This window comes from Akebia trifoliata, chromosome 11 (assembly GCF_017979445.1).
Source record: "Akebia trifoliata isolate Shusen 1 chromosome 11, ASM1797944v1, whole genome shotgun sequence".
NCBI lineage: Eukaryota > Viridiplantae > Streptophyta > Magnoliopsida > Ranunculales > Lardizabalaceae > Akebia > Akebia trifoliata.
The window spans coordinates 46,763,345-46,777,235 of record NC_141385.1 but is presented as its reverse complement, the minus strand read 5'-3'; the positions used below and the strand labels follow the sequence as shown (position 1 = coordinate 46,777,235).

Here is a 13,891-nt window from a genome sequence, read left to right as displayed (position 1 = left end):
TCACCTTCTTATTACTAAGTACTCATTTGGCTTGCTTAGGAAATAAAATAAAAGTATACTAGATTGATTGATGGATCCATCCTCAAGCCAAAGATAAGCTAGTTGAGTATATTATTTACAATTCTTAATTACCGTTGATATCGTCACTGTTTTACTCACATGAGTCATTTTCAACCACTATTCGATCCATCTCTAATCATTTTCCATCTGAAGTTGTCATTATCATATCGAATCACCCTGTCTTTGGTTGATGTTGGAGACCACCTATTTGGCAAAAGAAAAGAAATATATTGGCTCAATGCGACATCCCAAGTCCCAAAAAATAATTTCCAAACCCATTAACTTGTTGTCTAGTTCAACATATATAGTGATTTTATTATTGAAACTTGCCACTAGCACGATCTCCTAAAGAAGTTTAGGCGTTGCCTCTGGATGACATTGATAATGATGCTTAGGTACATCAAGAGATTTTTATCACAAAAAACTCAATCTGGTATTTCACAATATCCTGGTCGACCAATTGCATGACGCTTGATGTGGGTAGTTTTGAAAGTTAGAGATGCCCTCAACTCCTAAGGGTTTCTACTTTTGGTAAATCCAGAATTTTGTGAAATCTTAGATTGACTAATATGTGAGCAAAACATTTTTGGGTCTTCACAATGTGATAAAAGTTCAAATTTAATGGCTCTAGGCCATCAAATTTCATAAAATTCGACGGAACAAGGGATCGAATTTTTCATTGTCAAAATTTTTTTTTACACGGGTCGAAACTGTCAAATTAATGAAGGATGGGAGAAATTCGATAGCTCTAAACCGTCAAATCTGGGTACATCAAGAATTTCAATGGTCCTAAACCGTCAAAATTCAATTTCTAAAATTAGTGGGCCTTGGCCTGTTAATTTTTTCAGTCAAATTTTCCAGTTTTCACGTAGTACTTGTTAACATGTACCTTAGGAAAACATTAAAGTGAAATAACTACACTTTGACGTATGCCCTTAGAGCACACGTTAATAAAATCCAACATTTTTCACGGGTATCTCCCTTCAAGATTTACCGATAATGATTCACTATAACACTCAAACATGAAAAGGTGCAAAGTGCAAGGGTTGTTATCCACAGGTTTGCATGATTTAAATTCTCTGATGTGCCTAACCACTGAGGGAGATAAATAAATAAAGGATAAAAAGAACTATGTTTGCTTCCAATCTTTCAGTGCAAGCAAAATAAAAAAGGAAACTATCTGTCCTTGTTCCACCTGTTTAAGCAATAATATATCATCCTTAAAATAGATAGCTCTATAGTCCATGGGCCTCTTCTCACTTCCTCTCTCTTAGCTAACAACATCTCTCATTAAAAACGTTTAAAGCCCTTATCCAAGGCCCAGCATATACTTAGTCTAGTCTCTAAAACATACTCAACCAAAACATGTCTGGGCCAGGCCGAGCCTAGTGAATACCCCAGCATTAAAGCTCCAACAAAAGCAAAGCAAGGTAAGTCTTTGACTGTGCTTTCTCTAGTTGGTGTTGAAGTAATTTGAGTGAAGGAAAGCTTCTGTGAGTTTCAGCCATGTTGAATCCCTGTAAAGTAATTGAAATCATGGTGTTGGACCCTTAGCTGCTTTAGCCATGAATCTGCCGCACTTAACAAAGACAACCACTGTTTTGGGTCTCGATCATTCTCATCCGAGAACCATATGCTTCCATTAATCTTATAAGTGGCTAGCCCAAATGGAGCCAGAGCGATGCCATCCCCTTCCTTTCTTTTCCTTTCGGCTATCCCCATCTCTTCTTCAGGCCCTATATCTGCATGACATCACATCCATGTTACATGTCTAGTGGGCATATGTGTGTGTGTGTGAGTGCTCCCCTTATCTGCATGACATCACCTCCATGTTACAAGTTTAGTGGGTGTTTGTGTGTATATATATATACATGTGTGTGTCTGAGCGCTCCCATTGTCTGCATGACATCACCTCCATGTTACAAGTCTAGTGGTTGTGTATACGCACATGCCCACTAGACTTGTGACATGGAGATGATTTGTATGTGCTCGCTTGCACACCAAGCATACATATGATGAAAAAGATGAACAAATAAATAAAAGAATCTGTATGTGCGCGCTTGCACATCTAGTATATATATTATGAAAAAGATGAACAGATAAAAGACGAAAACAACCTTGGAAGGAGGATGAAAGGGTGTGGTATGTAAGGAAACATGCAGATAGATCCTTCACAGTTCTCCCCCTAGGGATGTGATAAATCGGATACCTGTAGGAATAAATCAAATAACATTAATCACCTCTTCATTTAATAGTTTTAGTAGAATAGTATCACAATGATGTAATCTAAGCACATCATATTAGTTAGTGGCATTCCATGGTATGATGGGTACACCATTATATATATCCAACATCATGACTTTTTACTAACACTTGATTCAATATTATCTATGCTATCCAGTTTTTCCCAATTTTTAATTAATATTGAATCACCTAATTACATAGGTATGGGTCATTTAGTGCATGAAAATAAAAAAAGTAAAATTAACGCAAATGTTAAGGTCCAAGGTTTCGAGGGGATGTTGTTAGCATCTACAACTTGGGTTTTGCAAAACAGAATGTTCTTGAAGAGCAATATAATGTTGCTTTCTAGTACTACTAGAATAGCAAGGATGATTTTGTCAGAGTGGAATGATATTTTTGTAAAACATTTTATTTTTGAGATTTTTAATATTTACAAAAATGTAATTGAACAATGATTTAGATACTCTTACTTTTTTTTTTACATTAAATTATAATAATAAAAAAATTTCAAGGACATGCAACCTTTTTCCTATATGTATAGATGAGAGAGCGAGAGAGTGAGTGAGAGACCAAGAAACTGCTATCCAACTAGCTGGTGAAAGATCGACACTTTTTAAAGTCATTAATCCAGGAAACCTTCGTGCTGATCCATTGATCTGAAACAAAAGAACAGGAAAATTAAAGGTCATTGGAATTTATGGAATAGGGAAAGGGCTACAGCTAAAAGAATGAACAAGAATTAAGTAATCTCATTTTCTCTTAATCTGACATAGTTTTCTTTCTAAAGAAGTGAATAATAAATCTAAAAAAGGCAGACTTAGGTAGAAGTAACAACATTGTCCAATTCAAATCTAACTTAGAGTTAATATTTTGTTTGAAAAATCTGAGAATCGAGGTTTGAATTTCTCATCCTAAGAAGAAGAAAGATAGGCTGATTTATCGATAATTTTGGTACTTATGTAGTCACCAAAGTTCCATGACTGCAGATCCATGTGGAATCCAAAAGCATGACTTTTTGTCAATCGATGTATAGTACAAAATTTGAAGAATCCTAATTTTTTTTAAAGATAATTTTAACAGTAGGATTTGAATTTTAAATTGGAGAGTCCAATCTCCATTTTAGAAGTATTTAACAACAACAAAAATTCATTTATTTAAATCTAATCTAGGCCATAAACTCTACGTGCTATTGGTAAATGTGGCAGTCTATGTGTGTCCAAAAGGTACAAAAATGAATAAGTTAGTCACGTTAATCTAACTCCTTATCGATGAGAATCCAAATTCCAAAAAGAAAATGTGTGCAAATGAAAGGTAAAGAGAGAAAGAAATACTTTAATTGAATATCAAAATAAAGAAGCCTAGAATAAAGTAACATCATAGAAAGCACAAAACAATAATTCTATAAATGAAATGGTCACGATTTAGAAAGTTCAAAATTCCTCTAGCAGTTATATGTCACTAAATTGATATCTTTGATACATGGTTTTAAAACTTGGTTTCGCATCTTGTCCATGCCAGATACCGAGTCATCTCGACCAATGAGTTTTCCAACATGTTTAAGATGTCTCGTTCAAAAAAGAGAAAAAAAAACATGGGGTTATAAATCTCGTCTGAAAGATTGACTTGTCTATCCATCTTGTCCATACCTAATACTGAGACAACTCGAGCGATACGTCTCGGTCTTGAAAAGTTTTGAAACCATGCTTGGTAAGGATACTAACAAATCCACAACCAACTTCATTACTTCCATGGTTTAATTATAGAAAGAATATTAATTAAGCTGTTTTTTTTCCTTATTGGTAGGATATTAACTTAATATACTAATATGAATGGAATCAATCTTGTTGAACCACATAAATCTTGTGTTTCTTGGTTGTTTTCATGTTTATTTCATCATATAAATCGCTAGATCTGAAAAGAAGAATTGTAATATAAATTGGGTTTGTCATATAGAAAAGTAAAAAAAAAAAATCCTAATTTTTTTTTTTTTGAATAATACTTGTATATAATTAATGAATAGTACTCTATATCTAAAATCACATGAAGTTTGTCAAATGAGTCCTGATAATCTGGCTCCCCCATGTGACATACTCAAAATACTCTCCTTACTTGGCATGTTCTATAACCATAGATTTTTGCCTTGGGATACACATCTACACATCCCCATAAATATGTGCAATTCTGTGTTCCGATGAAAAAAGATTTATGGTTCTAGCACATGCCACATCAGGAGAGTATTTTGAGTATGCCATGTGGGGGAGTTCGAAAATCATTACTCTTTGCCGAATCTTTAAATACAATATAATTATATGAAAAAATGAATTACCTTATCCATAAGGGGGACTCTTCCATAAGGAGCTGCTCTCTCAAAGTACTGAAAATAGAGGTATCCCAACCTATCATTCATATGCCATGGGCTCTCTTGCTCAAATCCACAATCCTCAGAGGAACCACCATCCGATCTCCACAACTTCTCGCTCTCACTCTCATTGCTGCATGAATCACTGAAGGAATCCCTTGTCGCACAATCACTCGCCTCAGTCTCTCCCCTGAAACCTTACAAACTTTAATCGATGTTGATCTTTCAATATGTCTAAAGCCATACAAATGAATTAATCATAAATATCAAAATAAAAACAATCACAATAGCCTTATCCCAAAATTTGCTCCATTCAATTATGTCTAAAGCTACTTTCTTGGCCAATTCTAGCGTGTTCATACTTGCTATCAGTACTTCAATCCATGTTCTTTTTTTTTTTTTTTGTCTTCCTCCCGCTTATTTAAAAACAAAATCACAATGATGGAGTATAGGAGCTAAAAACTTTTAATATTGCAAACCAAATGATTATTAATTATCTAAGATGAACAATTCATCCATATCTCAAAGGTACAATAAAGAAGAAAGGTCTGTAAAGCAAGGAACAGAAACAAGTACTTCATCCAATTTTTCCTATAATTTTTTTTTTTAAATTTGAATCAAATTAGTCTTAAATAATGACTCAATCTACAATATTCTCAAAGCAAATTCATAGCTAAAACAGATGAAAAAGAACCCAAAAGAGTGCAAATCCAAGAAGTACCGAAAACTAGTTAACGACGGATTGCTTCTGAAGATCTGAATTGCAGAAAGATGAGGAACATAATACTGAACAACGTTTTCTTCGTCGTTTAATACAATTGGCACTCCAGCGCCATAAGCGCTCCATTCATCATAACATCTCCAGAGATCTTCCAAGGTGAAATATTCAACATTTTCTCTCTCCCAAGGATGCCAAAGCTGATTAAGGTTCCTAACCGCATTCTGTGGCAAAAAAAAAATTAAAAAAAAATAACACATTAATTCTTAAAAATCAGAAAAGTCAAAAGAAGATCTAATGGATAATTCACAAACCTTCGATAGTAACTGCGATCGAGCAATCGGTGTAGTACAGTCAAGAAATCGTTTGAGGTTTGATTGCATTGATAATCTCTCAAAAACCATTTATCCAAAGGGAGAGAAGAAAGGGAGAAAAGAAAGAGAGAGATCACCTGCTTCCTCTCCTTACTCAAAAGAGAGGAGAGAGAAAAGGATTGATGGATTCTTTTACTTTTAAAAGGTGAGGAAAGGAGGACAAATTAGCGAACAAGAATTCTATTTTTTTTGGCGTTTTGACAGCTAATTTTAAGGATAGAATCAGTTTTATAGACAAACAGACAACAAAACAATATCCCAACAAAGTTGAAAGCTTGAAACCATGGAGCTGCAGACCGAAATAATACTATCTAGTTCAATCGTTCAATGGGATTCAGATTTATGAAGAATTAAGTAAACCCAGATGTGTAAAATCCTCAATTATCATCACAGCTTCCTCCCCCAATTTTTTTAAAGAAACAAAAGTTTTCTTTAAAAAAACAATCGATTTCATTTAAGTCACACAATCCTATTTTGTATGTTCTTGGGAGAGGCCATGACAGGTCTGGAATTTTAAGTCACTGGCTTCGACAAACTCAAAAAAAGAGCGGGATGCGATAGTGGTGGGCTTCATAAATAGACAGTGACCACCAAGAAGTACGATTGGATTTTTGATAATCTAATAGCATATCAATTAATGAGACCAAGATCAATCATTTAAGGAAACCAATTACATTCTTTTTCTTCAAAAGACTATGTAATTGTGGGAGGATGTAAGAGAATAGATGCATCATATTATGATGCATGAGATACATTATATCTCATAATAAAAAGAAGGTTAAGGCTGTGATTGTGAATAAAATATTTGGTAATATATATTAAGATATTCTACATTACGAATTATAGATAATTAGCATATCTACATTAAGTTAGCTTCTAATATCTTGGTTGATGTAATCTCTATAAATACCCTAGTAGGGGTAATGTATCATTCATCCAAGAATTCTCAATAGGAAAGTGATGAAGTAACATTTAAATTGACATCAATTTAGACATTGCTGGTGTGGATGTATGTACAAAACCATATATGCATTTCATCGAAATACAAATGAAAAGTATTTATGGTTTTGTGTTCACCAATTTGTGAAATGATGCCAATTTCAATGTTACTCCAACACAGCTCTTCTCAATAAATTCAGAGTTGTTCAAATTAAAACTTGAGTCCATAACTTTGTTGAACTCAAAACTAACATAGGCGCCTGAGTAAAATCTAACAAGCACTTTGTTGAAATATCGGAGAAAATGAATGGTGTAGATCAGACGTGCCATCTATCTCAAGGCGTATGATTAACCCTCAAAATTTATATTTAATTTTATATTTGTCTAATTTTTCAATGATAAACCTAAATTATATTGAAACTTTAAGGTTTATTCTTTACAAAAATCAGTTTCAGTTCTAGAAATCAACTTTAACTCCAAAAGCCAACTTTTGGAAGAAACAGAAGTTCAGAGATTGAAAAGCTACATTCAGAAGAAGTTTGTTCATTACAGAAGCACATAAGTCAGAAATTGATGTTCGTTTGACAACTTTTTATTGTTGGATTCTGGTAAAACAATCAGAATATCCTTAATGTTGATAATATACCAAAAATGACTAAAATACCTTAATAAATATATAATTACACCATATATATATATATATATATATATATATATATATATATATATATATATATATATATATATATAATTAAAAAATTATAAAAATAATTATTTTCAATTTAAATAAATTTATAAATTTTATAATTCCATCGAAATTTCGACAACATCTCCTCTTAAAAATGGACATATGAAATTTTTTTGATAAAGAAAATACATGCATAATATACAATCCAACATCCACATAAAAATGAATGGTGTTTTGGTAATAAAGTAGTGATGATGAATTACTTTTAGTTTTGGTAGTAAAGATAAAGGGTATTTTGGTAGTAATCTCCTTTTGAAAGATGAAAAGTATTTTGGTAATCCCTTTTTATTTTTTAAGGTTAAGTTTGATTGAAATTTTGATTAAAGATTAAGGGTATTTTGGTAATCTTTTTTATTTTTTAAGCTTCAGTTTGGTTGAAAATTTGATTAAAGATGAAAGGTATTTTAATAAAAAAAAATTTTGAAAATTTAATTAAAGATGAAAGGTGTTTTGGTAAAGATGAACTGTATTTTGGAAGTTGAAGGGTATTTTGATAAAGATGAAGCATATTTTGATAATTTCCTTTTATTTTTTAAGGTTAAGTTTGATTGAAAATTTAATTAAAAATGAAGAGTACTTTGATAATTCTCTTTTATTTTTAAAAATTAAGCTTGGTTAGATATTTGATTAAAGAGGACGAGTATTTTAGTAATTCTCTTTTATTTTTTTAAATTAAGTTTGGTTGAAATTTTGATTAAAAATGAAGGGTATTTTGGTAATCTCCTTATATTTTTTAAAGTTAAGTTTAGTTGAAAATTTGATTAAAGATAAAGGGTCTTTTGGTAAAGATGAAGAGTATTTTAGTAATTTTCTTTCATTTTTTTAAGGTTAAGTTTTATTGGAAATTTGATTAAAAATGAAAGGTATTTTGGTAACTACACTTAAGTCATTTTACGTTTTTGACTACTCGCAAAAGTCATTTGAAGAAGTCTCTCTTTGGTGACTTTCGTTAGGAACTACTTTTAGATTTCAATTAAAATTCACGGGAGTAAAAAAAAATCCAAACAAACATTATTCATATGACATTGTTAGCTTAAAAGTAAAAAAAAAAATCAAAAATAAAATGGTTCTTGAAACTCAAACGAACAGACCCTTAATACCCAGACCTATTTTATTTATTTATTTTTTAAATCGAATTACTAAGCACACATGAAACATGTATGATCAATTGCCCCCAGGATTATCTACTTGATATAGTCCTTAGGCAACTCGAGATATTGGACTGTGGTGCATAATATATATAAAAACCCATTATGTATTAAAGTTAATTAGAAAAAAATAAAATCCATTAGTACTAGAGGAGAATGTTTGGTACATCACTAGCTTAAAATATGTAATCTACATGTTGGGATCCATTTTAGAGGACTTGTGTGGTTTTCTTGTTGGTTTCCACATATTTGGAGATATATTTTAAAATTATTGTGTGGACTCTAAACATTTGGTTGAGTCCCCCAACTCATTTCTAGTGCTTGGGTACGTCTAATGAGGATCCCGAATGAGGTCAGGAACATGTAGACTGTATTTCTTTTTCTCTCCGTCCCAATGAGTACGTATAGAGAAAACCAAAATCCTTTTGGGAATAGCTTGGATGCTGAATTGTGAGCATCAAATCAACCATGACAAAGTGAAATATTTTATTCTAGATAGGCCTTTAGTGCAATACATCATTTTCCTGTGGACCAATCCAATTAAAACTTTGTCGCGGTTTGTAAAAAATTCGGAGATAATCCAAATACTATTGGAGGTGATGGAGTTATTAGAGATTCATTATTTGAATGTCTTGTATTCTGTCAGCGGGTGCAAGGTCAGCATTCCCTTACCCAGGGAGGGCGTGGAGCCTCTAATCAAATTCTTTTTTCAATAATACTCTTACCTATTTTATATTTTAGTGAAAAAGATAAAAATATGTTAGTCTTTTACTAATAAATGCATTGTTTATAGTAAATGCTTTGGAAATAAAATTAAACACATTTTTCACATTTAAAAGAATCTTTCTTTAGTGGACCTAAACAATCTTGCCAAACCACATAAATGTTGTGTTCTTTCTTTATTTAATTTTTCTACTTATTTCTTTGATGATTGTCATGGTTCTCTATATAAGAGAGGCTTGTTTGTTCTATTCAAACGGTGATCTGGTCCATGTATTTAGTTCCTATTTCATAAAATATTCCACTTGCAAGGGTCAGTTTAAATAAAATTGAATATCTTCCCCATTTTGTTAGCGAGGAGTTCTTTGGGGATATGATGGGGTTACCAAATCTCACGTAAAGTATGGCGTATGCCTCTGGAATTTTGTGGTCATTGTTAAATTGTATTTTTATAACTAATGTTTTGAATATGTAAGGAAATATAAATATATCCAACTATAAATTAAATCATCTTTTGCTCACAAACTTTTTCCAATTTATTAGTAAAATATTTAATGGCAAATACATTGAACTTTTACATACTATGTTATTATTATTATTATTATTATTATTATTATTGTTTTGCTTAGCAAGAAAGAATTGTATTAATCTGAAAATAAAGTACAATAGTAACCTTCTAATTAACAAATGGTAAATTAGGAAGGGAAACATACCATGAGTTTTTCATATTAGCCTATTTGCACCCAAAGAAAGGCAATAGTCTTACATTATGTCTTATCTTAAGCATAAAATTTTGTAAATGAGATGCAAACACAAATGAGGATAAGAGCATCTCAGGGCTCAATCACCAGGAATTAGTTGAGTTGGTGACACTGATTGGGTTTGCTCCTTAGATTATAACTTCAATACTGTATATGCCCTTCCACAAAAAAGTAATTATTTAATGTTGTACACGTGCAAAGTTGGATGGCATGTGCGGCCAGCCAAAGCTTAAAAAAATGAATCTCAAGGCTTATATCATCAAGACAAAAGAGCAGGTTTTTATCCTTGAAAAGAAAAGTAGAGATGAATTATGAAATTAAACTAATAAAACTAATGATAAAATGACTCACTAAAAGATATGCGGTTGCCGTGGCAAGTGCATAGAACCATAGATCTTTTTTCCTTGTCTGTGCGAGAGAAAAAGATCAAGTACACTTTTTTCGAGTCAGATTATCTCTGACTCAATTAATAAACAAAATTGATCTTCAACTAATCTCATTCATGGGGTACTTGGGTTCTATATTTATAAATATTTTCTGATTTGATGGGCCTAGACAAAGCCATAGTAGTGTAATGCCTAATTTTGTCCGAAGAGATGAAAAAGTAAAAAAAGTAAACGAAGTTGTGAGCTATTTTTTCCTTCTTTATCAATGAAAGTAGAACTGTGATGATATGACTCTCCCCTCTGATAAAGGCCGAATCACATAACCGTAGATCAAATGTCGTGGGATTCACAAGAAAAAGATTTATGATTATGTGTATCCTGAGACAAATGATCTATGATTCTGTGATGGGGGCATTTGTCAGAAGGGAGCGTCATATTATCACGACTCACTAAAATAATAAGATTATAGTAGCATTTTAAGCTCAATATCTTTGTTGTCTATATTATTGTGTATTTGTTCAAGCTGTAGATGATGATAAAATAAAGAACAAAAGAAAATCTTGATAAGTAAGGGTCGAACTGTAGAGACAATGTTAATCCAAAGTATTTTTTTAGTTCTCTAATCCAATTCAAATTTATGTAATAAATTAAAAATAATTTTCGAAATAGATTTATCTGAAATAAACTATTAAAAGAAAAACTTAAAAGTACGATAGAGAAGTGTAGATCAATTGGATCCACTTTCACAAGTTTTATCAGTGAATTCTGGTTCTCTATTTATCTCGATCCACGAAACAAAACTAATGCTTGTGGATTAAAAACTCAAACAATTATAATATAAACTAAATCAAAAGTATGTAATAAATTAAGTCGAGATTATTAGAAAAACATTAATTATTCTCTGTAAATCATAGTTCGTCTTGAAATAATCAAAGAAATAACCGTTAAAACTTTGAGAAATATTCAATGTTTAACCTAATAATAAATACCTAACATTATCACAATAAAACTATAAAGTTATTATGAGAACCAGAAAACACAAACAAATCTTGCTCCCACTTCCTCAACCAATTTAACGAAAATTTAGTCAACAGTCATCGCAAGAATAATAAAGTGAAATAAAATAAAGAAAACATAGAAAGAAGAAGTAGAGATGAGAGAAAAATATTCTTTATTGATTCTTGATTCTGAAACTAGTAGAGTCTCCTAACAACTTTCGTAAAATTAATAAATAGAAAATAAAAATCTAAAACTAAAAGAATAGAAAAAGATAACTTGATCTCTAGGGAGATGAAAGATCTCTAGGGGGTTGAGAGATGGTATACCCTTTAGTCTGGTCTCATATTTATAGAGAGACCAAATTAGGGTTTCTAAGGTAGTTAGAGTTTTGAAAATATTTCGTGATTATAAAAATATCAAAGCCCTATTTCTATACGAATGTCTTTCAATCGTCAAGTTTTAGTACGGATTTCGAGGCTTGACTTTCTGCGTTGACCGCGCCACCGTCGTTGACCATGGTACTGTGGTAAATTTTGATCCAAATGTCTTGAATTTTGGTCAACGATCTTATTTTGGATTCTAGATCACAATAGTAACTTCAGATTTTTCTAATGCTTCTTGAAACTTTGCAAATATTTCCTGTTACATGTGAATAACAATAATTAGTTTTGAAATACATAATTAAATTAAAAACAAGAATTATTATGAACTAATTATGAACTATATGTAATTAGAAAGTTTAGTGTATGATTTACTAATAAAGTCTATGTAATTAGGACTCTAGAAACTAATTTCTAGACTCTGATCAGTATTCAGAATGGATTCTAATCTTCATGAGAAAATGATTTGTTATTACTATAGGCCTTATTATATACACTTCATGCCATCCAATCTTATCTCGAATAATTACATACCATAGTTGTGCATAAAAAAAATCTACCACTAAGACTTGAATGAAGAAGAATAGTAGTAAATTGATTTGTTGTATCATAATAAATCGTATTTTAATGCATCCTATTATACGCTAATAATGACCTCAAAGTGACAATGGAAGAGATGGTAGAAGTCGTGCAGCCACTCAAAGTTAACATCAAGTGAATGGAAGACCCACTCATATATCCGGGCCAAAGCCAGTGATCAAGGCCTAAAAAGTTGATTCTATGGTCCTATTTACAGAGATTTTAAGGTTGAAAAATAAATCTCCTAAATAGACAAAATACGTTGATAGTTCATCATTATTATTGTTTTTTAATAAATTGTGTATTTTCAGACTAATTATTATTATTTACGAGTAATATGTCTAAATTACGAGAGCCAAAAAGATAAACCAAGATGAATGAAGAGGTACGTTACAATCTAAGACGCAAGGCAAAGTTACATACCAAAATTCAGGTCCATTGGGCCCACAACCACCTTGACACTGTAAAAACCTTGAGTGGCGCGGTGATGAGAACAAGTTTAGCTTCGAGATTCGTACATCAGTAAAGTGGCGTGATTTATATCGAAACAAATTAGGTTTTTGAGTTTTTGTAAAACACTAAAGTATTCCAAATAGTCTCTATAAATAAGAAACATAACCAAAGTCAAATTATCTTATCTTCTCTAATTCGCTTTTATTTTTAGTTTTTAAGTTTTTAGATTTATTTTATGTTCCAACTTTGTAAAGAGAAGGACTACTCTGCTAGATTCAAATCAAGATTAATAAATATATTTTTTCTCTCTTTCCTAATCTCTTATTCTTTTATTTCTATTTTGTTTTTATTGTTCTTAATATGATTTGTGGCTAGATCTCTGTTAAAAAGGTCGATCAAGCCTAAACAAGATCATTTTAAATAGTCATTTGTTTTATTATGACACCAATTTCTTAAGTAGTAATAATTGAATAGAATAATTAGCCTCATGATTTTGTTAGTTTAATCTTAGATAAATTTAAGTTAAACCGTTCTTGATTCGAGATTCAATATTTTATCTTTGATTTCATCTTATTAACTATTATCATAGAATTTTGGGATTAATATTTGGATTAACATATTTCATCTTTCAATCCAATAGCATTAACTTCGTTAATTAGATCAAAATAATAAGAAATAAATAAATTTATAATGTGAATTATTTTAGTGGATTTAATTGATCTAATTCTTTACATTATGAATCATATTCCTATTAATTTTAGATTAGTTTTAATTTAGTTTTCTTGAATACTTTGAACCTGATTGATTGTTTTAAGTCGAAAGAAATTGTTGGATCAACGTTGTCTCTGTGAAACGATCATTGCTTGCTAAGGTTTTATTTATTTTTATTTTGTTACTTTTATTGATAATCTACATATGAACAATCAACCTTGAAAAGAAATACCCAATTGCTAAGACAACCATCTCTTTCATGAGGATTCGTGACATGTCAAGCTCTAGTAATTACAATGAACCATGGTAATA

General features: G+C 31.2%; 1 protein-coding gene across 2 annotated transcripts; it reads right to left on the bottom strand.

The window, feature by feature from the left end:
- Positions 1–1,173: 1,173 nt before the first annotated feature.
- On the bottom strand, positions 1,174–5,996 carry LOC147392162 (uncharacterized). 2 transcript variants are annotated; one of them, XM_086460194.1, is made up of 6 exons: positions 5,696–5,996; positions 5,385–5,605; positions 4,631–4,853; positions 2,827–2,960; positions 2,178–2,269; positions 1,174–1,802 (listed from the first exon to the last, which is right to left on the bottom strand). In XM_086460194.1, exons 1-6 carry the CDS (start codon positions 5,783–5,785, stop codon positions 1,561–1,563), a joined length of 1,002 nt encoding a protein of 333 aa, XP_086316320.1. In that variant the 5' UTR covers positions 5,786–5,996; the 3' UTR covers positions 1,174–1,560. The 2 variants fall into 2 exon arrangements, with proteins under 2 accessions (XP_086316320.1, XP_086316321.1); XM_086460195.1 differs by having other exon boundaries at positions 2,875–2,960; positions 5,696–5,988.
- Positions 5,997–13,891: the final 7,895 nt, after the last annotated feature.